The 20,584-nt window shown below is 45.0% G+C and overlaps 1 protein-coding gene across 3 annotated transcripts in view; it reads right to left on the reverse strand.

Annotated features, from left to right (window-relative positions):
* The window catches only part of IQSEC1 (IQ motif and Sec7 domain ArfGEF 1), a 272,134-nt gene that overhangs the window by 160,291 nt on the left and 91,259 nt on the right, over positions 1–20,584 (reverse strand). Inside the window, exon 1 of one of the 3 annotated variants that reach the window (XM_056501278.1) lies at positions 5,161–5,597. The exons of the other annotated variants lie outside the window; for them this stretch is intronic. Within the exon in view, the coding sequence (XP_056357253.1) occupies positions 5,161–5,183 (23 nt within the window). The 5' untranslated portion in view covers positions 5,184–5,597. Of the gene's footprint in view, positions 1–5,160; positions 5,598–20,584 lie in introns of those variants that run through there. 3 annotated transcript variants of the gene reach the window in all.

Raw genomic sequence — 20,584 nt, forward strand, 5'->3', positions numbered from 1 at the left:
AATGAATCCCTACACGAGGTTCTTGTGGGAGCAAGAAAAACCAGAGCCAAATCTGAGCCCAGCCCTCGCCATCTCCTTCCCCAAGAAGAGGAGAAACCCAGCTCCTCTCACCCCTGTGCAAATCCCATTACGTTTGCCATTAGAATCCACTTGTTTTAAACAGCACTTTCCTGTCCACCAGCAAACAGAAATGACCATTCTTTTTAATCTTCTGGTTTTAGAGCTTTGCTCAGATGTACAAATAAAAAGAAATCGATTACTGGTCATCACATCAAGCCACAACTATTTTTTTTTTTCATTCATTTTCTCTTGCAATCCCCAACAAGCCTCCCAAACTCAGCAGACAATTTTCTCAATATTGGCTTTTAAACAACCTGGAAGGGCAGAGCAGGAGGCCATTAACCTGGAATTGCTTTTGCTCCAACAGCTATTCCTGTGCTTTCACGATGTGCTGGGAGCCAGCAGATGCTCCTGGCAGGACTGGGAGCCTGGAGGCAGCTTGTCCCCTCTCCCTGCACAGGACATCCCCCCACCCTGCCTTATTCTGCTGCTGTTGAATTTTCAGTGCAAACCTGTGAGCGGGTCAGAATTATAAAACCATCACTGTTTGGGAGCTTCTTCCTACAAGAGCTTCTAAACAGAAAGGCTGAGGCTGAGGGAACTGGAGCAGGAGCACAGCTGGAAGGAGCCTGTCTGGAGTTAATGGTGTGGCTGATGAGAGGAGCTGCTCAGAACCTTCAGTGCCCTTTGTGCTGCCTCTCCCAGAGCCACGACTTCATTCACCATTCCTCCTCTGCTCCAAAACAACAATCTGCTCCCCTCCATCTGCCAGGGCTCTTCCCTTTCTTCTGGCACATTTTTCCATAAAGTTGCAATGAATATGTGCAGAAAATAATCCCAGCCCAGGCTGTCCTGCCTTGGGTACCTGTGAACATCCATCCTTCTGAAACCAGCCTGGGAGCAGCAGGAGGGGCACAAATTCATCCCCTGCTTCAGCCCATTCACTCCATGTCAGATGAGGTAGCCAAGAATGGTTGGTTTGACTGGAACTATTAACAGGAGTATTTGCATTTTATCCTGTTGAAGAGTAATGTTATTTTACAAGTTGAAGTTTTCTTTCTGATGTCGATCCCGAGTTATGGCAACAACTTAGATTAGAAAAGACTGCAATTAAAAACTAATAAAGTCTGTCCTGCTCTTGTTTCATAAATCTAACAATTGCTTTCATGAGGAACAGCATTTGAAATATAATCAAAAGGATATAATCAAACAGGTGATGAACAGTAAAAGTCATAATAATATGGAATCACATCAACTCCAGCTAAATGCTAATTAACAAGTTTAGAAGAACTAGAAGGGCTTCTGGAATAAAAATCCTGACCCAGGCCACAGGACAACTTTTTGGAAAGCAGAGAAAGCAGCAGGGAGCTTTTCATGGCACTCCCATTGTCCCAGCCCAGGTGTGACTGCAGCTGTCTGTGCTGTGGCCACTTCAAGGTGACCAAGCACACGACACATTCCCTTTTCCAAGGACAAATTCCTACTGTTCTTTGCCCAGAACACACAGGGCAGTAGGGTTTTGGCTTCTGAAGCAGCACCAAGAAAGCTATTTTCCTTTTTTCCTATTCATTGCACCCCACTGCATGTCCAGCAGTCTGCAGCCAAGCACATCAAGGAGAGGCTGTGGTGGCACACAGAAAATATTATGGTTTTTTCACAGTGTTGTTACTATTAATTAACTTCCTGGCACACACTCTTTTGGATGGCAACCCCACAACATTAAATTGCTTTTCTGGTGCATACATAAAAACCTTCCAGTTCTCAGCAGAGACCACCACACACTGCAGGAGAACCACAACTCCTCCTTCATTCCCTGAGCACAAAATGGCTCTTTGGGCACAGCTTCTTGGACAGTAAACCTCAGGGAGGCAACAGGACAGCTCCTGGCAGGTAAACACCAGTGTAACTACTCTGCACAGAGTTTGAGAGTCAAAAAAACACCCACATATCACAAACAGCACAGTCATATGTTACAGAGCTGCTCTGCTGGCATCTCCCTCCTTCCATTTCTGCCTCCCCTTCCATGCTATAGGCAGAATCTGGTTAAAAGCATTCTAGAATTCCTCTCCTCTTCACAGAAAGATGTTTTCACCAGCTACAAGGATGCTCAGTAAAACCTGCAGCTCCAAACCAGCCGCACACACAGCCCAGAGTACAGACCACTGGATTTTGCTCCAGGATTCATCAAATTTGGTTGTCATCACAATGATTTAATAGCAGCAGAGGAGCAGACTGGGAGTTCTTGTTTGGAATAATGCTTCCCTTTGTGTATTCCCAACTCAAGTGCCCACAGCTGGATTTTTCAATGGAATCATCAGGCACACACTCACTGACCTCTCCTCCATCAAAAGACCTGCAAATAATTATCATCTCCTGGGAGAATGGAGCCACGACAGGCCCAGCATACTAAACAAGGAACAGCCATTATTTTGTCCCATCCTAGAACACAACACTTATTAACATTACAGAGAATTATAAATAATTAATATCAACTTTTTTTGGTTTCATGAAAATGCAGTACCAGCCTACACAAACAGGCAGGAGGGATCCTCTTGCATCCCTGCTCAGTTTGTTCCAATCCTGGGTTAGCTGGAACTAGGGTGAATTTAATTAAGACTATTAATATGCAGACACTTATAATTAGAAAAAAAGCCTTTTTAAGTCTTACTAGAATCTCATCTATGGTGCAGGGTGATGTAGAATAATTCACAGGACTCGTGAGATGCACTTGTGTCACTTGTGCTTACTGGGAGCTGTCAAAATCTGTAGAAAAGACCCCACACAGTCCAAACCCAGAAATTAAGAGCACAGAGACATGAAAGAAGGAAAATATCTTTTAGATTAAAACAGAGAGTGGATATATTCACCAGATCTTTTCTGTATGTCCCACATCATTAAATCAGATCCCAGAAATCCTCAAGAAACTGCAACTCCCGTTGCAGAGCACAGCCACATTTCTAATCTCACAGAGCAATGACCACAGTAAACCCACAGCTGAGCAGTGCCAGTTGCACATATTGGATTTGCAGCTGATGAAAGAGGCAAAATAGCAAAGCACAAGAATGAAATTACCCAGATACAGCGTGAGAGATTTACAGCAAGGCAAATCCTGTTACTTAAAACAATGCTCCAGTGACATATGTTCTATTCAGTGCAGCAGCTGAAAAAAAAATATTTTCACTAATCCAAGCAGAGTGACACTGGTGTTCAGCTTTTTTCAAGAATGGCAACAACCAGGCTTTCCACACTTTAAGATGAAAAAGATGTTTTTATCTCAAAAGATACTTTCAATGGCAAAGACCTTTGGCATATATACATTACAAAAACATTGACAGAGTTATTATATGTAAGATTTAATCTGAAAACTTACTCAAGCATTGAAGAACTGGTGTGTAACAGTTTAATATACAGTTTCAGTATTGAGAACCCTTAGTTTTAAAGAACATGAAGATTTTTTACATACATGTGTTCTTAAGAGTAAGTTCTTAAAGAAAAATCCCAGCTTACATTTTCCTCTTTCCAACAATCAGCATCAGCTCTCTTACACAGGAGCTAAACCACAGAATTATAGTAGGAGGCAGAATCCACATCTTGTTTTCTACAGCAACGTGCTGAGGTGGATACAAAATACCAGAAGTGTAAGCCACAAAACAGAAAATCCTGCACAAGATGGGTCTATAAATAAGACTGCAACCTCACTGTTAAAGACAGCAACATTCAGGGATTAAATATCCCTTACCCCCACATGATAAACACTGTATGAAATCCATTCCCTGCTGAGACTTACAGAATCCCCAAATCCCAGGACCCAAATTAAAATGGAGTCCAACACAACCAGAACTATTCTCCCACAGATAAACACACAGCAGGATGTTTCAGGCTGATTCATGCAAACCTGGGAGGGTCCAACCTGTTCTCCAAGTTTACTTTTCTTATTTCAACTTATTTCAACAAAAGGCTCCACATTTATTTTGATTTTAAAACATTTCAACTTAAGCACACACCCCTTCAGCACAACACAGAAAGCTCAAGAAAACTTTAAGACACATTCTAATATTCTTCTGTTATTCTGTCTGAGAAGTTGGGTTTTGAATGGTTTATTTACTCTGCCTGTGAGTGGATGGAGCAGATTTACTCAAATCAGGGTGCTCAGAAACACTGTTAAAATAATGGAAAGGGCTGGGGATGACAATTACATGTGCTTCATGCAGGATCCTCTGGAACCCTCAAATTTAACCCTAAAGAGAGTCGATGGTTAACCAGGATTCAGACCTGTTCAGAGGGACAGCCAAGCTCCTGGACTGGGAGTGAGGACAAATCCAAGGGCCCATCCCTGCCTGGTTTGTGCCTGTTTTGGAGCACTCCCTGTGTGTTCCATCTATCCCTGCCTGGTTTGTGCCTGTTTTGGAGCACTCCCTGTGTGTTCCATCTATCCCTGCTTTTGCAGCAAACCACCTGTGTGTTCCATCCATCCCAGCACCAGCATCATCCTCCAGAGTGGCCAAGCCCTGAGCCCCAAGCCATGGGCTCAGCTCCCACCAGGATAATCAGCTCCTGTGTCTGCCCTCAACCCTCCAGAATAGGGAATAATAATCAATGAATGCACCTGTATGTTTTGGTCAGCACAGACATAATGACAAAATCACAGTTTTGCCTCCTCACTATGACACTGCTCAAGGCACGTCCTGCTGTTTGAATTTCTGCACTGAAAAGACAGATTGCACTTTAATATGACAAAGCATTGGAACAAAATGGAAGAGAGATCCTTGACTCATCACAGACAGAATTCCTAGCACCCTGCATTGCTGCTTGGATGCAAAGTGAAGAGTTTCCTCATTTTTTTTTTCCCTGCTAAACACAGACTACTCACTTTATTACGCTGTATTTTTAAATACCCATATGCACAATCATCATCATCATTATCATCATTTAAACATGCTTAATATACAGAGCATTCATCTGCCAGAAAAGGTAACACCCTAAAAATGGTTCATGGAAAGAAACCTACCCAACAATAAACTGATCACTACTCCCACTTCTGGAATCCTCAACACAGAAATCAGAGATGTGACGACAGATGAAGAAGGAAAAGGTACTCACAAATAACACCTTCTGCAAGCCATCCTTGAATGGGGGGTGGCCTTGATATTTTTATTTTCTTTCACGCAAGCTGAGGTAGAAAAACTCTTTCTCAAGGAAAAAAAAAATTTAAAAAAAAAAAAATCACATTCACAGCTTTTGCACTCTCATTCAGGCTCAGCCACGGTGAACATCACGGGTAAGTCAGCTGGTGATGTAACCAGCATCAAACACTGCATCAGATAAACCCAAAGGCTCTACTGGGTTATATTTTGCAAAGCCAAAAGGTTTTTCCCAGAGAGGAGGTTTAGCAAGCATTAAGCAGCCACGCTGTCCTCACATTCCTGGTAGGCTCGCTTTCTGCTTCCAGAAAAAGTCCCAGAGCTGTATTTATTATTCAACTTCATCACCAGGAAGAAACAATATGCTTTCTCATTTGATATTTAGACGGAAATATCAAAGCCCCAAATGTTGCATTTCCGAATGCACCATCTCTGCCTGCTCACTGTAGTACAGTCCAAACCAAGAAAAGGCCATTGGTCCTTTTATCTCCATGGAAACAGCAGCATCTGTGAAGACGAACGTATTCCCTCCTCACTGCAAAGTCAATTTATAGTCACATACTATGACATAAACTGATAAGACAGCAAAGCTAATCAGCAACTAGGAGAAACAGCAACCTAAACACGGGATTAAGCTCTTGCTCAGGAGAATATTCCTCTGTGTGCAGCATTTCTCCTGTGAAAACTGCAGAATCAAGAAGCAAATCAAGCTGTTCCTGCGAGCTGCTGCAGGTTGGGATTTGGGAACTTCCCACTTTGGCTAAGGAGGAGAGGGGCTGAATATTTTTTACAGTCAGCTTCTGGCTTGAATCTCTGGTTATATCCTACTAAATGGGAAGAGATGTAAACAAAGTTGCTCTTTGCAAAAAAACAAAAAAACAAAAAAACCCTGAAGAATTATTACTCCCTGAAGAATTATTACCTTTTCTCTGCAGGAGAGCTGTCATCTTTAATAGCAACAGCAGAGTGAGAAGTTTCATAACTCGACAGACGACTGCCTCCCCATCTCCCCCTTTTTAGCACCAGCAGTGGTGCAAACACTTCAGCACCATCCTGCTTGTGCTCTGTGAGCCTCCTCTCCAGGGAAAGGATCATTTCCACAGGCCTAATGAGTCACCTCTACTTGATTTGGTTTGGTGGTACTTTGTAAAAGAGAAAACCAAAAGAAAAACGGAACCAAGAGACCCCACAGAGTACAAAAATGTGCTTTTCCCCTCCCCCCTGCATCCTGCCCAGCTCTGCTGCTCAGCACTCAGCCCTGACGTTCCCAAGCCAAGCTTCCTCCCTTCCTTCATGAATCAATATAATGACCATCTGCTCACATTATTAAGTTAAATATACACCAGAACACACTGATGAGAGCAGCTCTTTGCCATGGCCAGTTGTCCCATTTCCAGGGGGACAGGGGGCAGTGGGCAGCCAAATCTTACTGATGCACCTGCACAGCTCCCAGGGCTCAAGGGGGGCAGGAACTGCCACAGAGGCTGCAAAACTTAAATAAAATTTAAAAAAGGAGGGAGGAGGAAGGAGATCCTTGGTCCAAACTGATTTGCCAATGAATTAGAGTGACCTAATTGCAACCTGATTGTACCTGAAGGAGCCAACAAGGAAGATGGAGAGGAACTATTTTAAAGGGCCTGGAGCAACAGGACAAAGGGGAATGGCTTCAGACTGACAGAGAGTAGAGAGAGATGGGATATTGGGTAGGAATTCCAGCCTGGGAGGGTGAGGAGGCCCTGGCACAGCTGTGGCTGCTCCTGGATCCCTGGCAGTGCCCAAGGCCAGTTTGGATGGAGCCTGGGGCAGTGGGAGGTGTCCCTGCCCGTGGCAGGGGGTGAAACAAGGTGATTTGTAAGGTCCCTTCCAGCCCAAACCATCCCTGATTCCATGATTCTGTCTAGCAGAGGTGCACTTTGGTTGACAAAAGTAAATTTGGTGATAATCTGTAGAACTGTCAGAGCGGCCACAGCCCTCAAGTCACATCAGCATGTGCTGGTGCCATGGAATGCAGTAAGAAACCAGAGGGGAAGCAAAGGCCCCAAAATTCCCCATTCCCCCACAAAACTGGCCTTTAGGGCTTGGATCCTGCATCAACAGGTGCTCCAGCAGGATCCATCTCACAAAAACTACAATGAAATAAATGTGCTCTTGTTGTGGTGCTGCCCCAAGCCAGCAGAGTGAGCTGCAGGGAATCCAGCCTGGGGTGGCCATTCCCAAACATCCTGACTCCCAAAACCTCCCCTGGGAGCTTGATCCTGTCACTCCTGTCACAGGTCAGGCTCCTGAGCACAGTGTCCCCATGTCACAGACTGGAGCATCCACACCTTGAACACAGCTGTGCAGCCCTGAGAGGCACTGACAGGATCACAGGTATATGTCAGCTTGGAAAGCTGAATTCTCTTTTGCACAAATTAAGGTAATTCAGGGAAATACAGATTTAGATGAGTGGTTTTTTCTGCTGCATGGCCTAAAGGTATCTTGGCTTCCAGGGAAGCTTTATAATGATTCAAATACTGCTTCTTTTTCAGCAGATACCAAATACAGAGTGCTAGAAAAGTACAATTTGAAAAGGTGCTTGTGTGTCCTGAATTGCACGTCACAGCCACCAATACATCACATAAATGATAAATGCCTGCTAAGGAAACAACACCATTCCATAAAAAATCCCATAAAACAGCTTTCCAAGCTATTGCAAGGTCGAGTAGCTCAATCACCAGTGGCATATGAGGAAGAGAATATACAGACTTGGCAGCTTGGTGCATTCTTCTGGTTCTAATTCCAGTTTCTGCAGGTGTCTGACAGTGCCCAGGTCAAATGAAAAGTGAGGAATGACTTACCCAGCTATTCAGCAAGGTGCTCCCTGGATGACAATCAATCCAGGTCAAGGAGGACAGGATAATAGGAAGCTTTTCAGTGCATGGCATTGTTGCTTGTGTTTGGGACAAGCTTTCAATTCAGTTCTAGTTTTTGGTTTGGTGTGCCTGTATAAAATAGCTGAGGAAACAACAATCTGGCTCCAAACTCACTTCAGCTCCACAGTTTTATTCAAGATAATGGACTCATTTGCATGATTTCTGTTAAACACTGGCTTAGCCAATATATCTTCAGTTCAGTCTCCCTCAGCTCTCCCCTGGAACAATGGGAGCTGGGCTGATGAGTAAGTGTGGGATAAAGTCTGCCCACGTCTGTGTCTTAGCAGAATGAACTCAAACGTTTCACAATTGATTGAATACTACAAAGTGAGGAGTTAGTAACTGCACAGAATGTTTAGCCTTAGCTTTTAACTTAAAAAAGTCTTTTCTTTGTCATAAAAATGCAGTAAGTAGGGCAGAGCTGGGGACACCAGAGCCGAGTCCTCCCCAGCACTACAAAGTCAGCTCAGCAAGACACTGTACAGTCACTTGATGTCACTGTGTGAAAAGAACTGGACAAAAAATGCCCAAGTCATTATCCTAACCACTGCAGAACCTAGAAGTATTAAAGACAAGGACTCTGATCCCACTGAAGTGCCTGGGAAGAACTGCAGCAGGGCCAGGCTGTCACAGTGAATGCCCAGTGGTACTGAGTGCTCTGAACACTGACAACCTGCCAGCAGCAGTGCCCTGCACAGCCACAGAGCTAGCTGTCCCCAAAACCCAGTTTTCTCTGCTGAGATTCCTGTTCTGTCCAGGGCTGTGAGAACAAGCAGGCAATACCAAACACAGCACATCATCTGCTTGGAACTAGGGCCTGAATTTATGTCAAGGTTTTGCGGCAGACTGTCAAGCAAAGCCTTTTGTTACCAGTTATTGTATTTTCATGTTCATTATTAGCATGTTGGTCTCTGCAGGATTAAGTGGCTTCACTACTGAGTCATTCTAGAAAGCCAGGGCAAGGGCAGTTTGTGGCTGAAGTTCTGGGTGAGGCCACAGGGGACAAAGGACACATCCCTGCCCCTGCCCAGGAGGTGCCAGACCATCTGCTCACACACAAGATGAATGCTCAGCTCCTCCTCCCTACTCCTGCCTCCCTCATCCCAAAATAAAACTTTACCCTGCCCAGTCCTGACACAGCCCCCAGACTTTGTTATTTTGAGTTTAGGAAGCAAAAGTGGCTCAATGAGCATTACCCTCACACATGGACACCACAGCACACACAGCTGCCCACCGTGGTGCTCACACAAACAACCTGGCACCTTTTACAGCAAAAACTTCCACTACAGGCTAAAAACTCCCACATATTGACTCTCCCATCTGAGACTGAGCTGGAGCAAGCTGGCCTGGTGAAAGCTGTCCCTGCCCATGGCAGGGTGAGACTGGATTGGCTTTAACATCCCTCCAGCCCAAAGCATTCCATGAGTCCATGTCTGGACCCCTGTGGAGGCCCCAGTCAGCTCCTGAGGATCCACATCCCATCTGTGGCCCCTCCTCATCAGGGCTGGTTCCACCCCCTGAGCCCCAGTTATGTAATCATACACTTGTTTCTCTGGGCACTTGTACTTCTAATGCACAAAATGTGTCTCAGAGTAAGAGTGAGAACCCCAAGGGCAGCAAGAGAGGTGTTGATGCTTGGGATATGATGGGAAGGATCCAGCTCCTGCTCCCTTCCCTGCAGGCATGTGTGCCCCTCCATGGAACATTCACTGGCTATTACTGCACTGATAAAATATTGAAACTCAAAGCAAAAGTAAACAGTTGTGGAAGAACTGCCAAAAACGTCTCAGGCCAGAATGCAGTATTTTCATTTTCAATCACATTTTGAAATATTTCTCATGAGCGTTTGTAGTGCTGTCTGAAGCCTCTGAATAATTTTTTTCCTACTGTTTATTTTAGCAAGATGCCCCAAAGCTTTCACTGGAAGCTGCTTCTAATTTTCAGCTTGGTTGTTACTGATGAGCTGATACACATTTGCTTGTGTTGAATTTCCTCTGCAATAATTTTATCCCTGAATGTTCTGAGCTTTATATAGATGCTAAATGCATTTATCTGTTATATCTTACATCTTACATACTTTCCATTTACCCTTAATATAGTTAAAAGCAGTTATTAAATCTACTCCTTGACCAAAATGAGGCCTCAGCGAAGCATCATTTCAGTAGTTGCTGAGTGAATTTTACTGTCTCTCATCACACACAAAAAAATCCCTTGCAAGTATTAAACAATGCTGGCAGCAGTTAGAGTTGTGGAAAAATCTGAGTGTTATCACTCACAATAAATCCTTTTTCAGCTTTTTCCCTGACATTACTATTAAAACATCCTTTGTTTCCTGCTAAACAAAACAAGGCCCTAAACAAGTATTTATACCTCCTCCCACCATGCAGAACAACTGCTTTGAAAAGGAAGCCTTTAAAAAACAAAAATCTTTCCCACCCAAATTCAAATAATTTTGCAGCCTTCAGCCAGCCCTACCACAAACTTCCACTGAAAATGCTAAAATGCTTTGTATTAAATGATCACCTTAAAAAAACTTCTCTGTTAAGACTTTCAGCTCTCAGACCCTTTTTGGCACCTCTGGTTTGTGCAGCTTTGCCCTGTTCCTGGTCATCCAAGCTCCTCGAGCTCCTTTGCACTGCACTTGACTCTGGAGAAAGGATCACCTCTTTGAACTGACCTCTCAATTAAGAAATTGGTGCATTTTAAAGTAAAATATTAAACTCTCACCTTCTTGAGGCCTTTAGTACACTGGGCACTTAGTACACTGCCACTTCATTGGGTAATACCTCAACTGTCCTAAACCTAAAGGCATCCCAGAGATTTGTTTTCTCCAAGATATTTGTTTCCCTGGCAATGGTAGGAGGTGGAACAAGATGGGCTCAAGGTCCTTTCAAGCCCAAACCACTCTGGGATTCCATGAAAACCCCAAGTACAGAGAACAAATACAGAAGAAGTCTATAAACTTCCAGTTTGTGCATGACTGAAGAAGAAAACACTGAGGAGAAATGCAGGACTGGAGTGTTTCAGACACAGGCAGTGCCAGCAGCAGCAGGAATCCCTGGAACACAGCCTGGGAACAGCAGCCAGGACAGTGGGCTGTGGCCAGTGGGCACCTGGCTGCTGGAAAACCCCCTGCAGGGGCTGGGAGCAATCCTGCTTCTGCAAGTCTGGGGTTAATTTGGTATCTATTCCTGCCCCTGTTCATCACAAAAGCACAGAACATTTGTTGAGATTCATTCCCTCATCCTGTGGACAACAGAGATGAAAATGCAAAACCCAGGGCAGATCCTGCTGCATGGACCTTGCAGCTGTGAGGTGGTGCAGGCACAGCAGCAGAATAAATCCTAATGAGCAGGATTTAATTAACACCTTCTCTTCACCTGCTCTCTCAGTGAAGCCATTTCTGCCACCAGAAGAGGTTTTACAAACATTAACAAATTAATGTTTAATCATTAATCACTGCAGAAGAGGTAAGGGAAGTCTTAGCCCAGGATACCTCGTGGCACTGACACTGCAGATGCTTTTATCCTTTAATGTGTTTTCCTGACCTAACCCAGAATTACAAAGTCATTTACCCAACAATTAGCTAAGCCAGAAAAGCAGTCAACTGGGCTGCAAATGGATAAAAGGAGTTCAGAAGTGTTTCCTACATCCTTGGTGCATATTAATCATGTATTTTATTCCTAGCTTTAAACTCTGACTGCAGCTGCTGTTCAATGGGTCTTACATAACACACCAACATTAAATTTATTTGTTTCATCTTTTCTACATAAAAATAAGCTGGGATTTTATGATTATTCCTTTGCATTTATTTTCCGTGAAGGCATTTTAACTATTTTGTCCTTAATTGTTGCAATAAAAATCCATCTTAAGCATTTTAGATGAAGCAAAAGCCACAAATTAACTATCATTAAATTATTTTGGCAACCAGACTCATGGCAGATTCCACAATAAGAGGCTAAAACTCCATTTTAGTAACAAGACTAGCTGGAATATTTGTGCCAGAATTATTAGCTAGATGTTCAGCAGATCAATTTTATTAATTAAACAGGCAAGACTGAAGACAACTGATGTCAATAAATCTGTCAATATGTTAATACAGACACCAGTGCCACCTCTCTCCACAGGGTAAATATAAACCAAACCCCAGCTGCATATTCCATGGGTGCAGTGCTGACTGGAGCAGGAAGTTATCATGGAATTTAATATCCTACAAGCTTACAGGAAAATATGAGGATGAGATAAAGAAATCCCAGCTGAGGTCTCGAGTCACCTGGTTCCCAAGGGACACCCCTAAGTCATGCATTTGCTGTATTTGTTTTAAAAATGTATTTTGAACAAAGGGATTTTCTGAGATGTTCAGCAGCTCCTAAAACATGGGGTGACACCAGTTTGGTGCTGTTTGCTGATGGAGGGTCATCAGGTCAGTAATTTCAAGAAAGAACTTTTCAGTGCAGTAATCAGAGTTTCACAGGATAGTTTGGGGTGGAAGGGACCTTAAAGCCCATCCAATTCCACCGTGGGCAGTGGCACTTTCCAGTGTCCCAGCTGGCTCCATCCCAGCCTTGGACACTTCCAGGGATCCAGGGGCAGCCACAGCTTCTCCATACAATGAGGATTGAATTTCAGGGCTGGAGAAATGCAGGAAGAGAACAGCTCACAGCAAGGCTGCACTTGAAGCTATAACTTACAGAAGGAGAGCAATAGGATATCCAAAGGGTTTTCTCAGGAGAAAAAGCCCTGTCAATCAATATATATACACATATATAGAACCTGTGTGATGGGCAAGGAAACCTCTGGAGCAGGAAAAGCATCAGGAATATTCTCCTCATCTGTTATCTGCAGAAAAAGCAGGGGACAGACACTTCACAGCTGAATCTGCAGAACTAGAGAAGATATAAGACAGGAACTTAACAGCCCTAAGACAATGGAAGCTTCACAAACCCCACTTGCATTGCCTAAAACCCTCAAAAGCACCAATATTCAGTGTGTGCTCCCAGTGCCTGCATTCTCCTGCAGGCTGAGGGCTTTGAGATGAGTCAGCTGAACACGAGAATCCAAACGACATGAGCCTGAGCACGTGCTGCTCAGAGCTGCACCCACCAGCCCACAGCACCCTGCCTGGAGCCATCCATGCCAGCAGCTTCCCCCAGAGCCCAGCCCACGCCAGCTGCCTCCTCTCCCTGCCACCAGCTCCTCTGGGGACACAGAGCTTATCCTGTGCTTCACAGGGCTGGGGGACAGCCACAGCCCCTGCTGCATACAGCTCACATCTAAAGGCATTTCAGTCTCAAAGTTTCCTTCCTTCCACCTGCATTTCTCCACTACACACTAATACATTTTTTTAAAAATTATTTAAATTATTAAATGCTTTTGGCTCCAAATTATACAGAACTGTGCACACTGTTGGAATATTTTGGGTTTTCCCACTCTGGTAGGGGATTCCCTTTGCCAACCCTCTTGCTCTTCTCCAACTTTTGTTCATTTTTATAATGCAAGTTACCATTGGGATAAAATCTTCATGCAAACCACAACTCCCAGCACTACCTGAAACACCATTTGTTTTTTCCACTAGGACTTTTCAGTTCTATTCAATTGTTTAATAATAATAATTTTAATATAAGTTTAACAATAAGTTTAGCTGTAAACCAAGCATGGAGATGTTGGTGCTGGTTCTCTGGAGCTTCTAATACAGAATTAGGAGGGCAGGAAGAGATTCCAAGATCAAGTCCAACTTTTGACCAAAAAAGCCCCATGCCCACTAAGCCACGTCTCCCAGGGCAGCATCTGCTCATTTGCTGAGCTCCTCCAGGGATGAGGATTCCACCACTGCCTGTGCCAATACTTAACTCCTCTCTCAGTGAAGAAATGTTTCCTGCTATGCAGCCTGAACTGTAGTGAGGATGCCACTGGGAGCCAGGAAATCAGCTTTTTCAGGCTGCTGAAGGACAAGAAAATATAAGAATGGTTAAACACCTGCTGCAGACATGATGTTTTGCAGAAAGCATGTGCTCAAAGAGGTGTTGCCTTCTTGGACCAGTGACCCTTTTCTGTTTTGTTTTGCATGAACTGCCCTATATAAGTGTAGTGTTCCTTTAAATAAAGCTCTTTTGCTTCTCCATGACACGAAGAACTGTGTTGCATTATCCTTTTCACTGCTCTCCTATAGCTCAAATGCAACCCTGAATCCCACTGGCACAATCTGAGGCTGTTTCCTTTGCCCTGTGCCTGTTCCCTGGGAGCAGAGCCCCTGGATGCTCCTCCTGTCAGAGCCACAAGGTCCCTCTGAGCCTCCTTTTCTCCAGCCTGAACAGCTCCAAACGTGCCCAGGCAGATTATTTGGGTGAATTGAGAGCAAATAAAAAATCAACTCTCAAAGGCCTCCTGCACAAGCCAAGCCCTGTGCAAGGCAGAGCACTTGAGCCTGCACACAGAGCAGCACACAGCTCTCTCCTGCAGACACAAAACCCCTCGAGTGCCTTGGCCAGCTCTGTGTGCTGCAGGCACAGCCAGCCCCTCATCCCTGCTGGCTGCCAGCCTGGCACTGCAGGGCTCTGCCAGAATAACCCTAAAAACCTCTGCACCTGAGGCTTTTCAACACATGGCACCTCTTTGCTAGTCGTGGCTGCACAGCCCTCTTTGGTTATAAGCATTAAAAGCATATTTAAGTGATTTAAATGACCTTTCAGACCAACAAAAGCAATTAGGACAGCTCCTGGCAAGCCTCTGTTGTTAAATCCCCAGGAATTGGACAGCTGCAGCAACTTTCCCATTTCCAACTGAAATTTGAGATGCTGAGCAGTTCAGTCAAGGGCAGCATCTTGAAAAGTTTGCAGGTACAGGACTGAGCCATGGAATTTTTTGTTATTATTCTTTTATATGCAGAAATGGCTTGAAACAACGCCAGAAATTCTGATACTATGCCAGAATAATTAATGCAGGAGCAATCCTGTGTGTTTATCCTGTTTCAATTCTCTTCCACAGACAGCAGCTACCAACAGTACACACTACAAGAAGAGATTTTGGGAATTAAATATAAAGTACATACCAAATTTTGAGTTTAGACTACACATCAGAACTTTTTTAGGGCATAATTAATAACACAATTAGAAAATATTACTGTGATGTTGATTCTACTTGTCATGAAATTCAAAATAACAACACTTTCAAAGCAATTCTTATATAGAGTGCACAATTCTACAGGAGTAGAAATCATAGAAATATTATAATGAATTCTAACCATAAGCTTCTTGAACAGTAGTTTGTCTAAAGCAATTAGTCTCTTTCCCATGCAAATATCTGAAAATAGAACAGCAGGTTATGAAACAATTTGTTGTATATTTGTGTTGCGGATCACCAGAGAACACCCTTAGCAGGAACCACACATTTCAGTTTGGTGATCTGAAAACCCATGCACAAAATATCAGAACAGTACTTCACCATCTCTTATTATTAAAACAATCAATGAGGGAAAAAAAAAAAGAAATAAAACCCAAAACAATAACAAAAACACCCAAAAACCCCAAAACAAATAACAAAAAACCAACCAAACAAAAAAACTAAACAAAAAAAAAAAAAAACACAATAAAACCCTCCAAGCAAACCAAAAACCTCACCAAAAATCCCAGTAAGAACTTTAAAAACTTTTAACAAAAAGCAATGAAAATACCAAGTTCTTGACCTTTGTTTCTGACATGGGCTCTCAGAATAAAAAGAATAAAGAATAAAAGAGCAGTTCCTGAGGAGATCTCATGCTTGGCAAGGCCAGTTCTGTCCAGCAGAGCCCACCTCTCACAGACCCCCCAGGAATGGGACACAGGAAGGAAATTGGGGCTGTTTGGGGCAGCAGCAGCTTTGGGGGGCCTGGGGGGTGACTGAGGATGGGGAATTCCTGACTAAAAAGTCCTTTTTCCCCTCTGAGGATGACAAAGCACTTGAACAGAGCCCCAGGGCAGTTAGGAAACTCAGCTTTGGGGGTTTCCATGATCTGACTGGAGCAAAGTGCTCAGGGCCAGGGTGACCTGACTCTGAGCACGAGGCTGGAGTAGATGCTGTGCAAGGTCACTCACACTGAGCAGTTCTGTAATTTAATCATATTCTGATACCTCCCTGTTTCCAAGAACTTACAGTTCAGTGAGTCCTCAACCACGGGAGCATCTCAGAAGTCAATAAACCTGGGTAGTGTCTTTAAAATCAGATTGGACTCAGCATCAACCACCCTCTGGGACAGAGCATTCCAAAGATCCACTCTGCTCTACCAAAAAAAGGTATTTATATTTTCTTAGCCAGCCTCACTCTGAGCTCAAAACTGTGATTCCAGGAGAGGGTGAATGACTGCTCCTCATTCTCTCTCTAAAATTCTCAATTTTTTTGAGAGCCTTGCCCCACACAGTTGCCTTTTGCAAAGAAAAGACTCAACAAAATTGTTTGTCAGGGCAGGTTCAATGTTTTTCTTCCTCACAGGAGGAGGATGATTGAAGGCCTACTAATAAAAAATGCTGAAGGGAATCTCAAGCAGATTATTGGGATGCAACTTGCAGACATAAATGCCTTTGGGGTTCTCATTCTCCCCTGGGCACTGGGAGCAGGGCAATGTGCCACTGTCACCAGCCAAGAGGGAGACAGATGGCACTGGAGGCAGCAAAGCTGCAGCAGGTAAATCTGTTCTGTTTGCAGAGCTGGAGGATTTCAGCTGAACTTCAGAAAATCATCCTTACCAATCCCAGCTCCACCAGCCACAGTAGGGCAGGGATTTTTTCTTTTTAAAAATGCATTTAAAGATGTTTCAAAGAATAGTTTTGTTGCTGGAAAAAAAAAGTTAATTAGTTTCCAGTTTACTAAATAATAAACTAGACATTTCTTGTAATGTTTGCTCCAGCAAAAAAAAAAATAGTAATTTTAGCCTTACTTAAAATGTAATAACAATTAAAATCTAGAACTAGCTGCAAATATATCAGACCAACCAGCAGCAGTTTTCTGACAATGCTAATACAATTATGATGGACTATCCAGCTGCTTTCCAGGCATGTGACCCCTCAGCCTCATCAAAAAGCTGTTTCTTAGTGGTAGTTTTTCTTTATGCCTAAAAACGAATGGAGAAAACAAAAAAGAAATTAATCCCTCATATTGAGCCTTATATTTCAGAAAATGAAGTGGAGCTGTGGCCTTCTAGGCTGCAGGCTTTGTGAGAGAAGCACATCCCTCTGCCTTTGGAGGGGCCCAAACTGAGAGCTGACACACTTAGCATGGCAATGTTCAACTCAAAGGACTTTTAATGTCTGCAAGACAGTCTAAATCTTCCAGTGCTGAGGCAGATTACAAAGATCCATGTGGATTGCTTATGTAGGACAAAATCAGCATTTCCTAAGGCTGCTGGGAGAAATCCATGGGCAGAACAAAGGCAGCAGCTCCCGAGGCAGCTCAGCAAACTGAGAAATCCTACAAAAAACCCTGTTTGGTGGCACAGCAGAGGGGAGAGGGCTGAAGGTCATGCCTTGAGAGGGATGGCAAAGGAGGAGAGGTAGGGTTTTTCTTTTAAATCAGCACTGCATGCCCTTCCTCTGAGGGGCTGCACGAACTGGGACACAAAATCCCAAATAAACGTGGAAAGTTTCATCAGCCAAGGCTAACGGGGTCAGGCCTAGGAACAACACATGCTTTACATCTGAAAAGCTTCTCAGCCCAGTTTGGAGTTTAATAGACATGGGTAACACGGGCATTTTTTTATTTTTAAGCAAACAGCTGAATAGCTAAACCTACAGACTGAAATCCAAGCTGTTGCAGGCAAGAGAAGCCTTCTTGAGTGTTTGGTGCAGAGTCCAGAGCCTCACTGCTCAAACCCTGGCTTAGTGTAAGTCTTTTGGATTAGTGGTTGGACTTGATCCTGCAGGTTTTTTCCAACCTAATGGTACTGTGATTTCCTGAGTGATCTGTCATGAGATCTTTTCTGTCTTTCATGGGAAAAATCTTGCTGGGGTTGGGATAAATGTGCAAGCAACCCATCCATCCTCCCAAAGTCACACCAGGTTTTCCTCTGTGAGACCAAAAGGGGAGCTGAATGCTGTCTGAAGCACAGCCATCCACTTTGGGATGGCCAGCTTGGGGAAGAAAGGCAAAAGGAGAAATAAAGGCAGTGCTATCAAACCTGAGGTAGCTACCGAACGTTCTGCCTGCTTGAGTTTGGGCAAGGATGGGTTTGGCAAACGAGGAAACTTAAATGCCAAGAGTGAGTCATCCCTTGTAAGCAGAGCACAACAGACTTGCCAGCAGCTCTGAGCTGATCTCCACTTTCTCAGTGTCTGGTGAACACATTACCAGTCTGGGGAGCTTCTCCAGAAGGTATAATTAGAGGCATGGATATAAGGGAGGTTTAAAAATAAAAATAGAATGGTGGCAAGTTATTAATGTAGGTGGTTCAGATTTTAGTCTTTAATTTAAACTGAAGGTTAGTGTATGTGAAATAAGAAGTCTTGGAACTCCCTATAGTGCTATTGTTACTCCATGACAATAAAGTGGGAAAAACAGAGGGCTGCATTTTAATTCAAGACAACGTGTGTTCCAGGAATAGTCATGTTGCAGTAATATATATTTGTGTTGAGGGAGCAGGTCTGCACAAAATGCAAAATGATTCAAAGTGCAATAGCTCTGCTTTGTCACAATCAAAGAGGAATCACCTCGTTGCTGTAACAACAGGAACTGCCTTGGTGGGAAAACCCAACTGCTGACCTGGGGCAACTCTGGGGCACCACAGGCACTGCCAAGGCCCAGGGAAGCCCAGGTTCCTCCTCTCAGGAGGATGGATTTCAGCCCTAATTCTTCCTGTAGCAAGTGAAGGGATGAGTTCAGCACCTCAGGAAGGGCCAGATGGCCAGAGAACAACTGACAACGAGGGCAAAAACGAGCTCAGAAATTATCTCTGCTGCAGACAGACCACAGCATTCCCTGCTCCCAACAAACCACAGCATCCCCTGATCCCAACAAACCACAGCATTCCCTGCTCCCAACAAACCATAGCATTCCCTGCTCCCAACAAACCACAGCATCCCCTGATCCCAAAAAAGCCCAGCATCCCCAAAATCCAAGCTTCCCCTGCTCCTGACAAACCACAGCATCCCCTGCTCCCAACAAACCTCAGCATCCTCAGAGCCAGAGCATCCCCTGCTCCTGATAAACCACAGCATCCCCTGCTCCCAAACAAACACAGCATCCCCCGCTCCTGACAAACCCCAGCATCCCCAACATCCCAGCATCCCCAAAACCCACAGCATCTGCTACTCCCAACAATCCAGAGCATTCCCTGCTCCTGATAAACCTCAGCAATCTGTTACTGATAAACCACAACATTCCCTGTTCCTGATAAACCACAGCATTCCCTGCTCCTGATAAAACACAGCATCTCCTGCTCCTGACAAAGCCAAGCACCTCCAAAAGCCCAGCCCAGCATCCCAACACTCCAGCATCCCCAAACCCCCAGCATCCCAAACCCCCAGCATCCCAACCCCCCAGCATCCCAAACCCCCAGCATCCCAAACCCCCAGCATCCCCAAACCCCCAGCATCCCAAACCCCCAGCATCCCAAACGCCCAGCATCCCAAACCCCCAGCATCCCAACACGCCCAGCATCCCAAACCCCCAGCATCCCAAACCCCCAGCATCCCAAACCCTCAGCATCCCAAACCCCCAGCATCCCAAACCCCCAGCATCCCAACACTCCCGCATCCCAAACCCCCAGCATCCCAAACCCCCAGCATCCCCAAACCCCCAGCATCCCAACACTCCAGCATCCCAAACCCCCAGCATCCCAAACCCCCAGCATCCCAACACTCCAGCATCCCAACACTCCAGCATCCCAAACCCCCAGCATCCCAACACTCCCGCATCCCAAACCCCCAGCATCCCAAACCCCCAGCATCCCAACACTCCAGCATCCCAAACCCCCAGCATCCCAAACCCCCAGCATCCCAAACCCCCAGCATCCCAACACTCCAGCATCCCAAACCCCAGCATCCCAACGCTCCCAGCATCCCCAAACCCTCAGCATCCCAAACCCCCAGCATCCCAACACTCCAGCATCCCAAACCCCCAGCATCCCAAACCCCCAGCATCCCAACACTCCAGCATCCCAAACCCCCAGCATCCCAAACCCCCAGCATCCCAACACTCCCAGCATCCCAAACCCCCAGCATCCCAGACCCCCAGCATCCCCAAACCCCCAGCATCCCAACACTCCAGCATCCCAAACCCCCAGCATCCCAACACTCCAGCATCCCAAACCCCCAGCATCCCAACACTCCAGCATCCCCCGCTGCCGCTCGCCCCGCCGCAGCTCGGATGGCGGAGCGGAGCGGAGCAGCGCCAGCTCTGCCGTGAGTCACCCAATGAGTCAGTTCTCACCCGCTCGGGCTCAGACACTGATACAATATGGCACAAGTCTGCCTGGGCTCGGGGTATTTATAGCAGCCTGACTCACCG

Source organism: Oenanthe melanoleuca, chromosome 12, assembly GCF_029582105.1.
Source record: "Oenanthe melanoleuca isolate GR-GAL-2019-014 chromosome 12, OMel1.0, whole genome shotgun sequence".
Taxonomy (NCBI): domain Eukaryota; kingdom Metazoa; phylum Chordata; class Aves; order Passeriformes; family Muscicapidae; genus Oenanthe; species Oenanthe melanoleuca.